This window comes from Carassius auratus, chromosome 40, assembly GCF_003368295.1.
Source record: "Carassius auratus strain Wakin chromosome 40, ASM336829v1, whole genome shotgun sequence".
Lineage (NCBI taxonomy): Eukaryota > Metazoa > Chordata > Actinopteri > Cypriniformes > Cyprinidae > Carassius > Carassius auratus.
The window spans coordinates 5,022,742-5,043,069 of NC_039282.1; the positions used below are offsets into that span (position 1 = coordinate 5,022,742).

Below are 20,328 nucleotides of genomic sequence, written 5' to 3' on the forward strand. Positions count from 1 at the left end.
TTGTGCAATGACATGCATAAAAACAGTTTGAAGTCGAGCGTGCGTGACTCATTTCCCGAGTTCCTCCGCGCGGGGGCGTCAGATCGCGTCATGCCGGTCATGGCGACGGTGCGTTCATGTCCATGAGGCGGGAAGCGCGAGCTCCTCACGCGGTTTGAAGGGATCCCAGACAGCGAAATCAGCGATGGCTGGCGTCTTCGACATCGATCTGGACCAGCCGGAGGAAAATGTCTCCGATGATGAGCTGGAGGAGGTAAAGGACGGGCGGTGTTTTGAAGTGCACGCGGGAGTGTTGAGTGTGCAGGCCCGAGGCCCGAGGAACAAGCGTCGAGCTGCATTATGTTATGCTAACAGGCTAACCCGATTACCCTACAGTGTGTTTTGTGTACTGAAAAACTGATATTTTCTTCTTGTCAGCACATGTGTCAGATATATTTGAGTATTACTTGTTGAAATGTGTTTAATATGCAGTATTCAAATATACGAGCTGGAGTTAATAGGGTTCTATGTGAGCCTACCTCTTGACAGTACAGTACAGTACAGTGCAAGCAATTTAAAGGGCTGGGTGCATGGGTTTCCTTTCACATCGAAACATGCAGTGCAACATACCTTAAATATATACATGCACACTGCTTAACATAATTTATTGTCATGGTAATATGCATGTTATATTTACGAGGATTAGTCAATTAGGAGTTGCAAGACCATAGATGGTGCATGTCACCTAATGGGAGCTCTGGGAATAGTATTGCGAAATCCGAGCCCTTACGCTTTCGTGTTCAGTCTAGAAGTGCTGCCAGCTGTTGCCTCGTAACGTTATCTGCTCGTGCACTGGTCATCTCTCCACCCGACATAACGCTGTTCACTATTGCAGTGAATTGAGCCTTCATTGATTATGCATTTAACTCTTCTCTTCTGCAGGCTCAGATCAGTGACCTCATGGATCAGTGCAGTGGCTTTGAGTTGTAAGTATGTGCAGTGGTTGCAATACGTTTTTTCGTATTTTAATTTAAATGATTAAAATAATTTTTAAAAAGGAATTGACTAAAAATAATCAGTATTCTAAATTCAGATGAAAGGAATAATGCACATTATCACTTTATTTCTGGTTTATTCTTATAGTAACATGGACGACTGTGAGAAGATCGAGATATCAGAGGACAGTGTGAACCAAGGTGCTGAGAACATCCGCCCAGAGTGTTTTGAGCTTCTGCGTGTGTTGGGGAAAGGAGGTTATGGAAAGGTATTTTATTTATTTTTTTAATTATAAATGTAGCACTTTCTAATATTTTCATTTGATTGCCTTTTAAAGCACTTTTCACACGATTCCACTAAAATAACACTGTGGAGCAGTGTACCTTTGAACCTGACTAGGCTTGAATTTAGCCCCTTCTTTTTTTTTTTTTTTTATAGGTTTTCCAGGTTCGGAAAGTATCTGGTGCAGGGTCAGGAAAAATATTTGCAATGAAAGTCTTAAAAAAGGTTAAGCAAATTCCTTCGATTGGAATGCAGTGATTAAGATTTGTGGCAATGTCTCAATGTCACTTTGTTCTGCTGCTTGTAGGCTATGATTGTACGCAACGCCAAGGACACAGCGCATACTAAAGCAGAGAGGAACATCTTAGAGGAAGTCAAGCATCCTTTCATCGTTGATCTAATCTATGCTTTTCAGACAGGCGGCAAGCTTTACCTCATCCTTGAATACCTAAGTGGTTCGTCAAGAACAACCTTTGTCACATAACTACTCATTCTTTCCATTGTCCTTCTGTAGCTGCGGAGTTGCTAAGGAATACATTCTGCCCTTGAAGGCATTTCTTCTCTGAATGTTTTTTTTTTTTCATTCATTTAAACATTTTATGCAAAATTTTATTTAATTAATAATGTTGAAACCCTTTTTTTTGGTCATTTGTGTGCTGAGATATTAGATTTTCAGTGTGTTCTTTTGAGACATGATGATGTGAAGCTTTACGTATAGAAAATCCATCTGTGTTTGTGCTTAAAATGTGATGTGATGTTTGTGGTAAAAGCCTTTTTTCTTTTGCAGGTGGGGAGCTTTTCATGCAGCTTGAGCGAGAGGGGATTTTCATGGAGGACACAGCCTGGTAAGAAAGCGCAATTTTGATGAGTTGCGACTTCTAAAGCATAAACTTGCCATGTTAACTTTGAATCATGATTAACGCTTTAAACATGTAGTGTTTTATTGAAGTTTCAACTTTTTAAACAATTTTCAAGGACACATGAACACCGACACATGCATACAATAGGCCTTACATTCAACATGATGAGATGAACGAAGATAATCAGAATGATGCTCAGGGTTTTTACACGCAGCTTTTACTTGGCTGAAATCTCTATGGCTCTCGGGCATCTGCATCAGAAAGGCATCATCTACAGAGATCTCAAACCGGAGAACATCATGCTCAATAACCAAGGTTTGGTCGCTTCGTATTGTAGTTTATATAGGAGTAATTTGAATATTAACTGAGAAATGCATAATTATAATAGTCTCTGTATTTTGTCTTTTCACAGGACATGTAAAACTGACTGATTTCGGGCTGTGTAAGGAATCGATTCATGATGGCACAGTGACACACACTTTCTGTGGCACTATTGAATACATGTGAGACATTTTAAAGAAACTTTAACATCCTTTTGACATCCATAGTAGCTAATTCCTGTTTTGAAAATGTCTCTTTTCATTGCCTTACATGCCTGTGACATGCATTTAGATGGATTCTACAGTAGTGTGAGAAGTCTCTTTGTTTCAGGGCTCCAGAGATCCTCATGAGAAGCGGACACAATCGGGCTGTTGACTGGTGGAGTCTGGGGGCTTTGATGTACGACATGTTAACTGGAGCAGTGAGTATAAATGTCTGGTGAATTGGCCTTGGTGCAAGTTTACTGACTCTTTAAAGGGGTCATCGGATGCCCTTTTCCCACAAGTTGATAGGGTCTTAATGAAAAGTCTGTAACATAGTTTTGTTGATTTCTCAATGGTAGGGTTTAAAAACAGCTCTTTTCAGAGCAAGCCATTTTGTAGCATTGTCCTTTAAATGTTAATGAGCTCTGCTGACCCCGCCCCTCTCTTCTGAGCAGCTAACTGAGGTCTATTTACTTTAGCGGCATTCATTGTGAAACTAGCTATCTTAATAATATTTGGAAAATCGATTTGCAAGGATTCATTACAAGAACTTATACTCACTTTTTCTGCTGGTGAAGCTGGATCACAAATAATTAGCGAGAACATAAACGCATTTAGATTGGGTGCGCATTCCCTTCAAAAACAAATGTTATCCACTGTGTCTTCAGTGGCTCAGATGTCGGGAGTAAATGAGGACTGCTATGTTCATTATTACATCCAACAACAAAATACTTCAGTCTCTTAGGAGTCATTCTTGTCTACATCTGCTCCGACGGTGTGAAAATGGTAGACTGATGACGGCTCACTCAGGGAGGGTCTAAGAGAAGATACCAGCCCAGTCTGTGCTGAAACACTACTGTGGGAGGGGAATTATTGAACTATTGTGGGAGGGGAATTTCTTTGTGACATCACACAGACAGGCATCTGAGATTGGCTTGATTTGAGAGAGGGGAAATGAATTAACGAGATAAAAAATAACACTTGGTAGTTGTGTACATTTCCATTCAAACAGCTTGTAAAAGTGCATGTAGCATCCGATGACCCCTTTTAATAAGCTAGTTGTTTAGTGCAGCACACCATCTAGTAAGGGGTCCATTACATTGTTTCAATTGTTTATATATACAATATAATTTCATTATGATTTCTAAAGACTTGTCAGAAAAAATTTATTTTTCTAAATATATTTCTCCAGTTTATCTCTTTTACTGCTAACTAAGAAGAAAATTATTTTTCTGTATTGACAATGTATAAGCCGATAAATTTATTTTAATCAATAATTTGTGGTCACAAAATTTACACTTCATTTTTTTCTCACACAGTATAAATTGATTTCTATCCATAACACAATACATTTAGCTTTATATTTGTCAGTGAGGTCTCTCACAATGGGGTCACTGTATTTGGGCTTCTTAGCATCAAAAAGTTTGTGAACCCTTGGTCTAGTCCATTTTGAAGTTTTTGAACTTCCCTACTATAAATGGAGGTTTCCTTTCGTGAATGTTTTTCTTCTTCTTGCCTTTCTAGCCTCCCTTTACTGGAGAAAACCGGAAAAAGACCATTGACAAAATTCTTAAATGCAAACTGAACCTCCCACCCTACCTCACACAAGAAGCCAGGGACCTTCTCAAAAGGGTAGGTGAACATTATTTTATTTTTCCCCATTATAACACTTATTGTGTGTTGTGCATTTGATTTTTGAAGTTTTTTTATGAAGTCTTTTTATGTTATATTGTAATAATAGTTTTACTGTGTTCAGCTACTGAAAAGAAGTGCCTCATCTCGACTCGGGGCTGGACCTGGAGATGCAACAGAAGTACAGGTCTGTTTATGAGCATTTGATAAAGTCAATATTTGAAACCTGTAATGCAACTCGAAAAAGTTGAGTGTCATATTTGATGCATCAGGCTTTTATGGCTCATATAAGTATGACATAAACATACACTTTATCCAGAAGCCCATACTGAACTATGCAGTTTTGTGCAGTTGCTGTTTTTTCATTTTTGGCAAAAAGATTCTGAAACCCGTTATTTGTGGGATCTTTATAACAGTTAAGCTGACTACTTGCATTAAAAAAACTCACTGTATATTTTCCAATAATGTGTCTTACTAAGATACTTAAATGCTCAGTTTTATGATCTTAGCACTTAAGTTTTTATTGTTGTGGCCAAAATATTTACTACATATTTGATACATTTTAACTTAAATACTAAAAAGTACAAAAAAATACAAAAAAAATCAATTAAACCTAATCGGGTAACTGTTCATCTAGAAGCATTACTAAGAATACAAGTTATTCATATGTTTACTGTGTAAAATTCCATTACCTGAACGGGAACGATTTAGAGTTATTCTCAAAGACAGTTTACTTGTTAAAAGCATAAACGATATCAGTCAGATGACAGAAGGCATTAAGTAGTTTGTGTACAACAGATTTTTCAGCAAGTTTTGATCGTGTTGATAATATCGAGGTCTTAGAAACGTTTGTATGTCAGATATGATCAAATGGTGAAGATTGACTATGAATATTGATTTTTCTGGTGGTTTTAATGTTTAACTTGAATTCAGGAAGTGCTGGGCTTTAGTGTGTGATTTTAATTTACCTGAATTTGTCTTCTAGACTCATCCCTTCTTCCGACATGTTAATTGGGATGACCTTCTCGCTCGTAAAGTAGAACCACCATTCAAGCCTTTCTTGGTAACTATAGTCTCTTTTTGTGGTCTGTTCCACCATCTTACAGCTTAACTGAGTATATATGAATTACACGACCTGATGTTTTGTTCGACAGCAATCTGCTGACGATGTGAGCCAGTTTGATTCCAAGTTCACCAGCCAGACTCCCGTTGACAGTCCCGATGACTCCACGCTGAGCGAAAGTGCAAATCAGGCCTTTTTGGTAAGGAAGCCACCGTCCTGCTTATCCATTTTGAAAAATGTTGGTGCTGTCCTTATATTTTCTTTTAATTCTTGCAGGGTTTTACCTATGTAGCTCCATCGGTGTTGGAAAATATAAAGAAGTTCTCATTTGAGCCAAAAATTCGTTCACCTCGCCGGTTTTTGGGAAGCCCTCGAACGCCTCTCAGGTAATCCCAGCTTTTGACTTATAAATGTCACAGATTTTGATGCAAATCAAATTGAAAACCAATTTCCTCGCTTTTGTCTCCTGTCTTTCAGCCCGGTTAAGTTCTCAGGAGATTGTTGGCCACGAGGACCCACTTTACCCGGATCCTCCACCCTTCAGTCCCCCACAGAGCTCACTATGGAAGTGTCCACCGTGGATCAGATGGAGGTCCAGGCTAGTTCCGAAGCTACCGCCCCTCTTCCCATCAGGCAACCCGCTGGCTCCAGCGTGGGCCAGTTTAAGCAGCAGACCTACCCTGTGATCTCCAAAAGGCCAGATCATCTACGAATGAACCTATGACCATTAGTCCAACTTAGTTTTCCTTTTGCCTTCTCTATTTCTTTTATATGGACACTTGGGGAGAAGAAAGGTCCCCCACCATCACTACCATCTTCTATATACTGTCCTTCACATCTGATGAGCATGTGTCTTTCACTGAGTTTGAGAAACTGCTACAGTTCCTCACATCCAAAAACCTCAGAGCGCATTCTTAGATGATTCCTGTCATTACATATCAAATGGATTATCAGGATTGGGCCTTTTTTGGATTGTCAACTTTTTTTTTACATGATTTTACCATAAAAGGAACATGAAACAAACTAACAAAAAAATAAATAAAGGAGACACTATTTGCAAATGTGCAAATGAGTAGATGCTGCCTGCAAGATGATCAAGTGATGTTGAGGAATTGCTTCAAGTGGGATGCTTTGAGTTTTTACAGTATTTCCGAGGAAAGCTGAATCGCTTTCCAGCTGTTAAATAATTGTAAAAAACATTGTGGATTGAAGAATGAGATGGGTTTGTGGGAGTTTGGTCCAGCGGAGCTTCGCAACCTGACTTAAGTCTTATACATTTTTAAATGAGTGTATCCCACAGTGCTGTATAGATGCTGGATAAGTACATGAGCCTCAATAAAAAACAAAAACACTGACCTTTGATATTTTATTATGAGCTGGGGTGTCAAATTTGTTCCTTTTGTTTGTAATTTTACAAAGGGATGTGCATTACAAGATCATAATCATACAATACGCTACAATTCAAACGTAGATCTCTGTTTTGCTCAAGGCTGCATTTATTTGATCAAAAATACAGTAACATTGTGGAATATCATTACTAATTAAAATAACTGCTTTCTATTTGAACATATTTTAACATTTATGTCTGTGATGTCACATGATCCTTCAGCTATCATTCTAATATGCTGATATGCTTAAGTCTTTGAGAAAATTAAATGTCAGATGAGCCAATCTGGAACCTCCCCTTTGTGTCATCATACAGGGAAAGGTTACCTCCCATTTCTCTGTTTTTCTTACCCAGAGAATTTGTCGCATCGTCAAATGAGCTTCTACTGTTTGAGGCAAGCACAATATTTATGTCTTTTCCCTCGAGAGACATCATGGCTTGCAAACGAGCGAAGCATGGCAATTGCTCTGTGTTGGAATGTACAAATGAACACCGAAGTATTTTTTTAGTTCCTTCATCCGAGCCTGTAAAGAAACAATGGGTTCATTTTATTTTCTCTGGTAATGCTCCGACACATCTTCCCAAAGTTATGTATGTCTGCGGCAAACATTTCACCAGCGACTGTTTCCTCAACTTGGGTCAGTACAGAGCTGGCCTTGCTGAGCGTCTGAAAATAAAACCTGGTTCAGTACCAACTCTCCTCGGCTCGGCTGCAAACCTCGGACAAGTAAGTCAACTAGCCCCATACAATGTTGTTGCGCTACTGTATATGTTACCTGGCTTGTTATCTGGCTGTAACATTAGCTTCGCGGCTAACAGCCCACTTACTGTCGCTAATGTAAAGGTAGGTGGCATCACATGTGTGTGAATACACACCCTAAGGCGAGTGTTGTACATTTCTTTGTTTGGATAACCTTTTTTCTGTTGGTGTTATTGCGCACGCGGCGGTAAAGTTTTGTATGCACACATTCGGTTCAATAACTTATTAATTTAATGTGCAATAAAATTATTTTTTACTAATTCAATTCAGCGACATGAATCTCAACCTACTACATTCGATACAAATGGCCAAGTATTGTTTAAATGGCATACTTGCCACTGAATGTCCAACGTAGTGTGGCAAAAAAGATAGGGACCGTCTAAAAAGTTTCTCTTTTTTCCATAGTGTGCAAACAGCCAACTATAGATGTGACCGCAAATATCACTTACATTATCACAAATCCGTCGAAACACGGCAGTAAAGCAGCGCCGCCATTACTGCGTGCCTTGCTACTAAGGAAGTAGCAGAAGTAGCGTCTTGATCCCGTAGGCGGTTGTAGCAGATGTTAGTTGTACGAAAAGTTATTTTTATTTAGTTTTTTGTTGTTGTACGTATGCTGTCCAGTGATGCCGGGAAGAGCGTGTTGTGTGGTTGGCTGTTTTAACAACAGCACAAAACTACAGACCTGGAATAAAACCGTTTGTGAAATTCACAAACCGTTGTTGCACATTGACTGCCCATGTTTACGGCCATACGGATTACACAGAGTCCCTGGTCGAGCGGAGGACCAGGATGTGCGTCAAAAGTGGATGAAACACATAAACCGAGATGGCTTCAAGCCAAACAAGAATACTGTGGTAAGTTTGGCTCTGACTATTCATTCCGTTAATGTCACAGATTGCACGCAGTTGGTGTAACATACAGTGAAACGGCGCTAGCTAAGTTTTGTAGCAGTATCTTGTTGCTGTGTAACTGGAAATTTCTCAAGCTCTTACGTTACTGCTTGATAAAATGAAGTTCCTCTCTTTGCATCAGCTTAAATGTTAGTCCTCGTTGTTTGCTTTGGATAAAAAGATAAACTACTATGTCAGCTATATATAGATAGATGTTCGTCCTTGCAGAAACCTAATATGTGCCATATAGTACATCTGATACAACAGGAGACTTATCACAAAATACTAGACAAAACAAATAAGATGGACGGGACGGGATAAACAACAGTTTTGTTCCACACCCCACAAAAAGAATAACAATCATATACACCCCCTTTCACGCATCATAAATAGGATGGTAAAGTGCAATTGTGCATGTTTGACGTTTGTTAAGAGAAAGGGCAGAGTGCTAGAGTGCTGTCTTGTTCACACTTGTTTGAGAAGTACTATTACCACCAATGCATCACTCATTATGTATTCATCTTCATTACCACTCTAAGGTGTGTGGGATACATTTTCCTGACGGACAACCTACAAGAGAAAATCCCTATCCTGTGTTATTCATGGGTTATGAATGTCATGTAAGTAGGTAAAATAGTTTTAAGGATGGCCTAATAGTTATTTGAAACTTGTGAACATATTGGCAACACTGCTAGTAATGACAGCGTTTGGGTTTATTGTTGTCATCAATACACTTCTTAATTACATTACATTACATATTTTTACATTATTACATTATGTTGTCAATAAATTACCTTTATCAGTAAGTTTTGGCCACTGCCTGACATCATCTACCCGATGTTCCCTTTCACCAGACATTTTATTTGATAAGCAGGATCTGCTTTCATTGACGTCATAAGAGGGCACCGGCAAATGTCACACCGTTACACTTCGCAGGCATGCAGTAATGGCGACAGGCAAGATGGCGGCGCTCATAGAGTTTGCGGTGGATTTGTGTATAGATTTTCCTATAACAGCAATAAAACGTGCATTATAAATATTGTTTGAAGATGTTTAGCCTACATGAACTGTAATTTGGTGAAATTCCAGATAAGTGCAAAATCACATGTAATCTCCTGCACTTAATTTGTCAACTCTTTCTATTTATTTATTTGCCTCAAAATGAACAAGAACTGTGTTGGTATGTTGGTTTTTACAGTGACATATGATTTATTTCAATAGGTTTTGAAAGCATGGGCCGACTGCTCCAAAGCAAGTTGGAACATCTTGTCTGGACCCCTACAGAACATACTACAGCCCATGTCTTGCTGTTTTAGTCACCTCTGTTTTTCTGGTTTTATGTGTGATAATGAATTAACAGTGTAACCGTGTTCTCCAGGTGTTGAATGTAAAAAACGGCTAAACTTTTGTTTCCCTGTTCTACGACTTAGTTCATTAGTTAATTTCAATATTAAACTTTCACAATATTACAATTCAAGTGCATCAAATGATGTTTACAGTCCTACAGAAATATCGCTGTCCATGGTACTGAATCCATCAGATTACTGACAGGTACTCAAAGCTTGACCGCAAACAGAATGTTTATTTTGGGTGAATGGTTAAAAGTAGGGCCGGTACTCGATTAAAAAAATTAATCTAATTAATTAGAGGCTTTGTAATTAATTAATCGCATTTTAATCGCATATAAATATTTGACCTGAGAACAGTGAGAAGTTATTTTTTTCACATGGATTTATAGTATACCATTGAATAATGACTGAATACATAAGCTTAAGCAACAAAATATTGTTTATTTTTGTTCAACCAAGTCTAGCAGAACAGTGCAATTTTTGCCATGAAGTGTAGCAATAGCATATTTAGAAACAATTTAGAAATAGTACATTTCAGAAATTCAGGAAGCTTATAGTTGCTGGAACCTTCTGTAAAGTGCTTTTTTAAGTAAAACACAATACTGTCAATTACATTCAGAACATTGGAAACACTGACTATTAGAAAACATCTCTCTGTTGCTTCAGAGGCCATAACATACTAAGTCCAACTCTCAATAACCTTGGCCAAAACAATAAAGAGTTCAACATAAAGTGCCAGTTGCAACAACAAAATAATACATAGTTCAACATAAAGTCCACGCTAGCTGCTATATGTTTTGCGTTGAGGTGATACTTGAGGCTCGATGTGCTGCTGCGGTGATATGCGAAGCGAACACTAGTTGGTGCTTCAGTATAATCGGTCCGCCAAAACTCATCCAGTGAGAAACGTTCCGCGGTGCAAAAATAAGTTATTAAAAATGCGGGAATTTTTTTCTGTAATTAATTAATCTTAGTTAACGCGTTATTTTTTGTGTAATTAATTAATCTCAATTAACGCGTTAAAGTCCCGGCCCTAGTTAAAAGATTAGTGGCAAAACGATTTTCAAGATGGTTATTTTGCACCTTATGGTTTTCTTCAATGACACACCATCCAGTTTAATAACTTTCCAAAGGAGGGTCACACCGCTACAAAACAAGTTGCTAAATATTTATTTGACCCTGAAGAACACACTACATGTCTTTAATGTACAATTATTTGCAAATTATATTACCATTAATGTATTGTTGTTTTTTGAGTTGCAGTTCAATAACCTTTGAAGAAAGACACTGATTTAACCATTAAACATGGTAAAATAGTCATTTTACTTTAAATAACACACTAAAAGTTTTCTGTGTATTATTTGCTTTATATGGTCAATTCTCCCAATCTGTTGCATTGGTTTGTTTCTTGATTGTCACATTACATGGTTCAATATTTCTAGATTAAACAGACTAAAAATAAATAATCAGCTGAGTATCCACGTTATAATGGCCTGCTTAAAACAGTGCAAGTAAAAAAAAATATGTGTGTGTGTGTGTGTGTGAATAAATGTGAATGAATGTGTATTGTTATCCCAAATAATTTTGGGTTGAAAAGGTTCTGAAGGTCTTTAGAAACAATTTCTTCAGAAAATTCAGGCCTATTTAAAGGGTCATGAAACCCTAAACCAAAATTTCTGAGATTTTAACAGAGGTATGTATGTTGAAAACCATTGAAGACTATGTTAGCATCTGTTAGATATAATAGTAGGGGGGAAATGGTTAAATTTTAGTTTTTATACGCTATTTTCGTCTTCCAGGTTTAAAATCTTCATCCTGTCCACGTCACAGGCTGTGACGTGGCAGAGCGCGATAGTACTTTGATGACTCATCTGTGTCTATTAATTATTAATGAGACTGAGTTTTTTATCCAATGAGAAGACACTTTCTTAATTATTCATGACACCACGTGGCTCTTTCCAATGACAGACATGTCAAGCTAGCTGTAATATCGCGCAGTAGATGAGTGAGGCAATCATGGGACGTAAGTGTTTGTTTCCGTGGTGCAAAAGTTCAAATGGGTTTCATATGTTTCCCCGCGATGCTGCCAGGGCTAGACTCTGGCTGCGGGCGGTTGGTTGGCCATCAACCACAGACACATCTAAATTATATGTGTGCAGCAAACATTTCTCGAGAGAGAGCTTCGAGAATTGGAGAATGGTGGACTTTGGCCTTGTTGACTACCAATGCAAGTTGCGTCTTGCGATTGATGCGGTGCCAAGTCCCGAGGACTTTTCTATCCTTTCAGAGGTGTGTGTGTGTCTAAAATTTAAACCTGATAGTTTTACTTGCCTTTTGTTAAATAAGCACTCGTTATTAAAATATTTGATATTTCGATAATACCTCAATTGAATGCTTAATTCGTGTAATTAAATATGTAATATATTTAAATATGTTTGAGAAATATGTCCAAAACCTACATATGTTAAAACGCGTATTTTGACTGATTACATACTGAATTGCAATACAGTGAATCGAGTTGTGTTTACCTGTGCCACTTCTCTACAGCACAAGTTTTCTCTTGGAGACAGCCTGGTACAGTGACCACAAGTACACCTATTGCAAAATTATACCTGCAGAAGAGTTTTTAGTATTCTCTGATTAGTTAGCTAGCAGCTAGCTACCATTCTGACACTTCTCCCATCCGCGCAGCCTCCGGTTCGTCAATGTTTTCGTCCACAGTCACGGCACGGGCTATTGGTTCAAATAGATAGTAGTACCAATGCAAAATGTCACTAGAAGTTTCTGAGACTGGAATATTAGGACCTTAGGGTTAGGAGTCAAACTCTCTAACCACTAAGCCATGACTTCTCCTAAACTGAATTATTTATCATTTAGGAAACCAATGCAACAGGTTAAGAGTAGTTATTGACCATATAAAGCAAATGATTGCAAAATAAAGAGTTTATAGTATGTGTATTAGGGCCAAATTAAGATTTCCCACCATGTTCTAGAACAGTCCATCAAGCCTTTTGAAAGTGAACAAACTGGATGATAGAAGAATCAAATGCAAGGCACTTGCAGTGTCAAATGTACACGTAGAGCAAATAATAGTACATTCAAAAGCTGTAGTGTTATTTAATGTAAAATTTATATTTTATAATATGTATAAGGTAAGTCAGTATCTTTCTTCAAAGGTTATTGAACTGTGTTGCACTGAAGAACCCCATATAATACAGTAATGGTAGAAATTGAACATATAGAGCAAATAATTTTACATTAAAGACTTGTAGGGTGTTCTTTTGGGTCAAATAAATATTTAGCAACTTGTTTTGGAGCGGTGTGACCCTCTTTTTAAAAGCTATTGAACTGGATGTCGTGCCATTAAATAAACCAATACAACACATTATGAAGTAGTAGACACTGACCATATAAAGAAAATTGCTGCACAATAAAGACTTATAGTATGTTTATTAGGGTCAAGTTAAGATTTTCCAATGTGTTCAGGAGCAGTCCATCAAGCCTTTTAAAAGCTATTGAACTTAAACATGTGTCATAGACGAAACCACAGCAATTAACACAGTAAAAGCTAAATCTTTTACACTTGAGGCACAGATTGTTAATGAAATATACAAATAATAAATGTATACTTGATATATCAGTTAGTTATATATCCATAACTTTATCGCAGTCCTTTACAGATTGCAAAGCTTGATGTAATTGTAATAAGACAGATCGTAAAAACTTTAAAAATATAAAATATGTATACAAAAAAAAGTGAAGTAATATCCTTCAATCATTTCATAGATATCATTTTAAGTATTAATGTTATTCAGTAAACATGCTTATCTTCTATGCTATTACAACTTGCACCTGGAATATATGCAAAGTAATAAATCGAGTACTAATTTGACCTCACTGTCTCTACACAGGCCAGCACATCAAGTGCTTGTATTCAGCTGCCTCTCTCAAGGGATGTTTCCTGTCAGACAGACCCCCTGGAAACACATACTGTAGGCACACAGCTCTCCTTAAAGACTCTGCTGCCCCACTTTAGAAGTGAAGGTATGTACCCGCCATCTTCACGACATTTACTTTTGATCTAGTTAGTAAACATTTTCTGGCATTTCTCTTTGCTTTCATTAATAAACACAGGTGTCCAGGCAAATGTCTCCTGCAAAGATTTCGGTGTTGGGATGTCCAATGCAGACCATTTGGGCCTGTCATCGACACCTGTGAAGAGACCTCGTCTAGACCTCGATGAACAGCTGGAGGACGATGCATTGGAGCACAGCTCTTTAGAGGAAGCTTTAAAGGGACAGGATTCCACTTCGTTAGACTCTTCACTTAAGTCGTAAGTTACTGAGTGTGAAGATATATGCGTGGCTTTCATTCTAACATAAAGAATTAGTCTGTTGTTGTTTATAGCATTACTTTTAGGATTGTTTATGTGCATAAATATTATTTAACCAGATGCAAACAGGGTGCTGGTTTAAATTACAGTCCACATGAAAGCTCAATCTGTTTAACTCAAAATGAGTTTTCCTTTCATTCTGGTTTGATATAGAGCAGATTCATCCACTCCCACCCACAACAGCAAAAAGTTCATAGTGTACGAGAGCTGCATCATGGAGTTGTTTAATGTATGTCCAGTCTGCACCCGGGCATGTGATGTGAGGACCCAAAGGCTGGGGACATTCCTGTCTGTGAAGCAGTGGTGTCCCCGCTGCACATTTACAAGACACTGGAATAGCCAGCCTGTCATTGGGAGCGTGCCGTCTGGAAATCTGCACCTTTCTGCCGCCGTGTATCTGAGTGGTGCATCTTTCATACAAATCGAAAAGGTAAATCATGTGCAACTGTAGTTACTTTGACTGTGAATTACTTAAATTTGGATCAAATTACATGTATTATTTATCCTCCCACACCAACAGGTCTTCAAGGCAATGAAGCTACAGTTGTTTAGGTATGAAACATTTCAACGCCACGCCAGAGCTTTCATTGAGCCGGCAGTTATTCACCACTGGAAAGCCACACAGGATGTGAATCTGCAGTCGCTGAGTCAGGAGGAAAAAGTGATAGTTGGTGGTGACATGAGAGCTGACTCTCCAGGTATTGATACTTTACTGAAATAGTGTGGTTTATACAGGGGTTACGTATCGTTTGAAGTTATAAGGAGTGACCTAAATAAAATGCTAGACATAATACCAAAGTATTGAATGTTGATCACTAATGTAACTATTTGATCTAAAACAGCCCACTCTGCAAAGTACGGCAGTTATGCAACGATGGATCTCCGTACTAACACCGTTGTGGACATTCAGTTGGTTCAGGTGAGCCTTAAAAAATTATTTCGAAAAGCGGTTATTGGTTATAATTTTAAAAGCAAAGTTCTGTTAATTTATTGTTTTTCTGTGTTAACAGAGCAACGAGGTTGGTGGTAGCTGCCACATGGAAAAAGAGGGCCTGAAAAGGAGTCTAGCTTTACTGGAGTCGCGTGGCGTCAATCTTGATTGCATCGTCACTGATCGCCATCCACAAGTACAGAAGTTCCTCAGAGAGAGAAACATAACCCATTACTACGATGTCTGGCACATGGCAAAAGGTACATTGTCAGTGTCAATAGTCCATTACACCATACAAAATCTATCAGTTTTGCTCCAGCCTTTCCTTTCTTTGAGTTGTTAGTGATATACTTGAGAAGGACCTGATGTCAGATTTTTTTGAAGCTTGTGTAAATATCCTATTTGGTAAAAAGACTTGTCCTTAATTAGAAATTGTGACACTGTGAGTAAATGGTAACAAATGCTTATAAAAGGATTATGAATTGCTACAATAGAGTAATCACTCAGTTTATGAGTATCTTAACTAAGTGGAATGTATTTTGCTTTAATTGTAAGGAATTTCCAAGAAACTGGAAGCAATCAGTAAGCAGAAAGACTGTGAGAAACTCAAGAAGTGGATGAAAAGCATCATCAGTCACATATACTGGACTGCAGCTAGCTCAACCTCCGAACCACAGAGGATTGCAAAGTGGACCACGATCCTGAACCATGTTCGAGATGTTCATACACATGAGGATCCTCTTTACCCCAAGTGTGAGCATGTGATCCGCAAGACAACTGACAAGAGTAAATGGCTCCAAGCAGGTATTTAATCAATATACAGGCTAAACGTCAAAACAATACAGTTATTTAGTCACTTTCAGAAATTGACCAGAGATCATCGTTGTAATATTCTCTACTGTAGTGTTTTTTAATATGATATTTTCTAATTGTCTGCAGATACTCTAGCTTTCTACAAGTTGGAGAAGTTGCTGACAAAAAAAAGAACGCTGAAGGATGTTGCAAAACTGAGCCCCCACCACCAAACTTCATCTTTAGAGGCTTTCCGTGCCGTCATCCTTCGTTTTGCCCCAAAGAATGTTGTCTTTCCCTTTATTGGGAGGTTGTGTAGGTAAAAGAAAGTTTGTTTACTCGATACTTTTGGGAATTGTAGCCTAAAATATCTGTCAATATTAACACGTTTTGTCTTGTACTTACAGACTATACCTGGCTGCTATGCATTATAATGAAAATGCGGACCGACCACAGGCCGAAACGGAGGAAGGTGTACCTCTCTTCAAAATCTCATTTCCGAAGTCTAGGAAGGAAGAGTGCAGAGTTAAACCTCAAAAGACACAGCCGACCTTTGGTAAGGGTTCAGATCGATTCAAACAACACCTCTTTTCTGGAATTAAAAAATGTATTTATCTTGATGAAGAATCAATTAAATACAAAAACAAAACCCAACCAATTAAAAAGAAAATGGTGTTTTATGATACAGGTTATGTTGCTGACACGATGGACCTCATTTTTGAGAAAGTCTTTGTTAACCCTGTGCCATACACCGATGCGCTGTTGGCCATCCCTGTCCCAGAGGACCTGAGTCCCTGAGTTTGAGAAGCTCGATGAGGAGGAGGTCATTGCCAGCTTTGTTTTCTGTGGAGAACAGTTTAAACCATACGTAGTGGCCTTTCTTCATCAGGAAATTCACACAAGCTGGAATAATGAACCGGATTCTGCGTCCCAGGAGTCCTCAGCACCAGCTCACAAACAAACGATAGGAGAGATATCTGTAGCCACTGAACAATTGATATTTAGTCTGGCAGAGATCTAACATTGTTTGTGTTATTATACAAATATTACTTTGCTCCTATGGATCATATTCAATGCTTGTTTTGTAACATTTTTCAAGTTTTTATTTTCTCTTGTTGTAAATAAATATTGACACTGTCTACACTACTGAATGAAAATTAGACACAAGGTTGGTTGTTGGAATAAACAGTCAAGACTCAAAACAAGACTTAATTTCTTATTTTAGTAACTTCAGTTCAGCACAACTAACTGGTGTACACCGCAAATGCACAGAGCAGACACTGAGGTAGACTGGATCTAATACAGGATGGTCAACCAAACATATGAGCTGTTCTTCGACCTCCCGTAGTCTTCCAGTAAACTAACTAGATACAAAAAAAATTGTAAGTGTCAATTTTAGGCACAATTAGTTGTCAAATGAAGAGACAAAGTAGTTTCCAATTTAGTGGTGAGAATGCTACCTGAGGTATCTCCAAGCAGCAAATACAGGGCTTATATAGTGACTAATAATAAAAAAGACAAACAATGTGATTTAGTTAACGTTACTATGGTAAAATGACATAATCACATGGACACAAGTTTATTTTTGTTATAGGTTTTAACAGCTATGACCTGCATGCAAAAAAAATGCTGGCATCTGTTTTTAAATGTAAAAGCTTTTTATATGACAAATATTTAATTTTTATTTCTGAATTACATTAAATAATAAAATGGAATATTATAGAACCCATTTATTGATATTTAATTAGTACAAGCTTGTTAACTATTCTTGTACATACAGGGGCTGTAAGCAGGAAATAACTGAATGAAAAGGCTTTCCACATGTAATGTCTTAAACGTTTGTTTATTTGAGAACTATATCTAACCAACCTCATCTAACTGTAATATAGACAGTATGCAAACTGATTCTTGCAGCAGCTGTCCGGGTGGCTGGTGTCAGACGATCTAGGAGGTGAAGATGCTGGATGTGGAGGTCCTGGGCTGGTGTGGTTACAGGTGGTCTGCGGTTGTGAGGCCGGTTGGATTTACTGCCAAATTCTTTAAAATGCCTTTGGAGACGGCTTATGATAGAGAAATTAACATTCAATTCACGGGCAACAGCTCTGGTGGACATTCCTGCAGTCAACATGCAATTGCACGCTCCCTCAAAACTTGCAACATCTGTGGCATTGTCCTGTGTGATAAAACTGCACATTTCAGAGTGGCCTTTTTTTGTGGCCAGCATAAGGCACACCTGTGCAATAGTAATGCCGCCTAATCACCATCTTGATATGCCACACCTGTGAGGTGGATGGATTATCTCGGCAAAGGAGAAGTGCTCACTAACGCAGATTTAGACCGATTTGTGAAGAGAGAAATAGGCCTTTTGTGTACATAGAAAAAGTCTTTTTTTAGTCCAGCTCATGAAAAATGGGGGCAAAAACAAAAGTGTTGCGTTTATAATTTTGTTAAGTGTAGTTTATGGTTCAATATAATGCCTGGAAAAACCTCTTTTGTGTCCAATCAGCATAGAGGAGACCCTTCTGAACAGTCTTCATTTGTATCTGTGTGTTGAGGAATGGCCACATAAACATCACTTCTGTGCTCTTGCTAGCATGAGCAGGTTTTCTGAGCCACTGTAGGTCACTGTCCAGCTGGACGGAGTCCAAATGGCATTGACTGGCCAGATTGGTAAGTTTTTAAAGAAAAATGGTCCTGTTTCCCTTGAAATCACCCTATTTATCTGGCCATGCCAAGTCTAGTGATATTTCTGATTTTTCAGCAACAGCTGTGGTGCTGATTTGAATGCTTTCTTCAAGAATCATGTGATTGCTGATGGGGATTTCTTGGTTGTCTGTTTGAGGAAGTATAATCTGGGGAGAACATTAATGGTATTTGCCTATGACAAACAATATGGTTGTCTCATCTGTGTTTTCCAGGGGATTCCCTAAAATTTACAGCATAACGGAAATAACTGTCTGTGTCTGGAAACAGATGTTGAACATCAGTTGTGGCAGGACTAACAGTTTTAACAGCACTGGGTGATTCATGCCGACTGCTTTGACTTTCAGACTTGTGATGTGGTACTGCAGCACGAGGTCTAACAGCTCGATCCTGCCATTCAAAAGTTTGGGATCAGTAAGGTTTTTATGACTTTTTAAAGAAGTCTCTTATGCTTATCAAGGCTGCATTTTGAAGAGGAATTTTCAGCATCATTACTTCAGTCTTCAGTGTAGAAATCATTTGAACATGCTGATTTGTTATTAATGTTTGAAACTTTTTCTTTTTTTTTTTTTTGCTGCTTAATATTGCTGAAATCTGTGATACCTTTTTCGAGATTCTTTGATTAATAAAAAGTTAAAAAGAACAGCATTTATTCAAAACAGAATTCTTTTCTAACGGGAGTAATACTGAAAATTCAGCTTAGCATCACATAAATAAATAATATTTTAAAGTATATTCTAATAGAAAATAGTTCTTTTAAATTGCAATAATATTTCACAATTTAGCTGTTTTGATCAACTAAATGCAGCCTTGGACAGCATAAGAAATGTTAAAAAACATGACAATTATTTACTGATACGGTTTTTATTTTACAATTTCATATTTTTTTTGACTTAATACAGTAAGATATTTTGAAATATTATTACAATTTAAAACAGGTTTTATATAATCTATGTATTACAAAAAAGTATTCCTGTGATGCAAAGCTGAATTTTCTGCATCATTACTCCAGTCTTTAGTGACACATGCTGATTTTCTGCTCAGTTATTAATTATGCTTCTTATTATTATCATTGTTGAAAGCATTTTTTGCTGCTTAGTATATTTGTTGAAACTATGCTACATTTGTCTTTTCATCTCTGTCTATATATATATACACAAATGTAAGTTATGTTTTTGCTATGCTCATCAAGGTTGCATGATTTTATCATGCAGTTAAACATACAGTAAAAACTGTAATGTAATTAGGGTGCTTTCTGAAGGATCATGTGACACTGAAGACTGGATTCATGATGCTGAAAATTCAGCTTTGCATCAGAGGAATAAATTATATTTTAAAACAGAAAACAATTCATTTTAGATGCAATAACATTTCGCAATATTACTGGTTTTACTATATTTTTTAATCAAATAAATGCAGCATTCATGAGCAAAAGAGACATTTACCCCCCCCCCCCCATATATATATATATATATATATATATATATATATATATATATATATATATATACACACATAATACACACACACACACACACACACACACACACACATACATATATATATATATATATATATATATATATATATATATATATATATATATATATATATATATATATATATATATATATATACACACACAAACATACAAACTCATATATCACACTCATGTCTTGTGGAACACAAAGGGAGATGTGAGGCAGAATGACTGTCTCCCTTGCACTTTCATTGTGTGGAAAAAATACAGAGATAGTAAACGTGGTCTGAGGCGGGGGGCGCTG

At 37.6% G+C, this 20,328-nt stretch overlaps 2 protein-coding genes across 9 annotated transcripts; both read left to right on the forward strand.

The window, feature by feature from the left end:
• The first annotated feature begins 58 nt into the window (after nucleotides 1-58).
• rps6kb1b (ribosomal protein S6 kinase b, polypeptide 1b) lies at nucleotides 59-6,691 on the forward strand. Its single transcript, XM_026226154.1, has 15 exons — nucleotides 59-253; nucleotides 922-965; nucleotides 1,123-1,243; nucleotides 1,414-1,482; nucleotides 1,565-1,712; nucleotides 2,045-2,102; nucleotides 2,332-2,432; nucleotides 2,530-2,620; nucleotides 2,769-2,859; nucleotides 4,166-4,273; nucleotides 4,398-4,460; nucleotides 5,259-5,336; nucleotides 5,428-5,535; nucleotides 5,613-5,722; nucleotides 5,814-6,691. The coding sequence occupies exons 1-15, from the start codon at nucleotides 185-187 to the stop codon at nucleotides 6,058-6,060; spliced, it is 1,506 nt and encodes a 501-aa protein (XP_026081939.1). The 5' UTR covers nucleotides 59-184; the 3' UTR covers nucleotides 6,061-6,691.
• Nucleotides 6,692-6,945: 254 nt separating this feature from the next.
• On the forward strand, nucleotides 6,946-17,043 carry LOC113058347 (uncharacterized). Of its 8 annotated transcripts, none has more exons than XM_026226149.1 (14): nucleotides 8,282-8,340; nucleotides 8,916-8,996; nucleotides 9,598-9,973; nucleotides 10,763-12,014; nucleotides 13,637-13,769; nucleotides 13,860-14,058; nucleotides 14,272-14,548; nucleotides 14,639-14,816; nucleotides 14,961-15,037; nucleotides 15,129-15,309; nucleotides 15,605-15,853; nucleotides 15,989-16,160; nucleotides 16,249-16,397; nucleotides 16,530-17,043. In XM_026226149.1, the coding sequence occupies exons 4-14, from the start codon at nucleotides 11,727-11,729 to the stop codon at nucleotides 16,637-16,639; spliced, it is 2,013 nt and encodes a 670-aa protein (XP_026081934.1). In that variant the 5' UTR covers nucleotides 8,282-8,340; nucleotides 8,916-8,996; nucleotides 9,598-9,973; nucleotides 10,763-11,726; the 3' UTR covers nucleotides 16,640-17,043. The 8 variants fall into 8 exon arrangements, with proteins under 8 accessions (XP_026081930.1, XP_026081931.1, XP_026081932.1 ...); XM_026226150.1 differs by having other exon boundaries at nucleotides 8,305-8,340; nucleotides 9,231-9,973; XM_026226147.1 differs by lacking the exons at nucleotides 9,598-9,973; nucleotides 10,763-12,014 and adding an exon at nucleotides 7,243-7,450 and having other exon boundaries at nucleotides 8,108-8,340.
• Nucleotides 17,044-20,328: the final 3,285 nt, after the last annotated feature.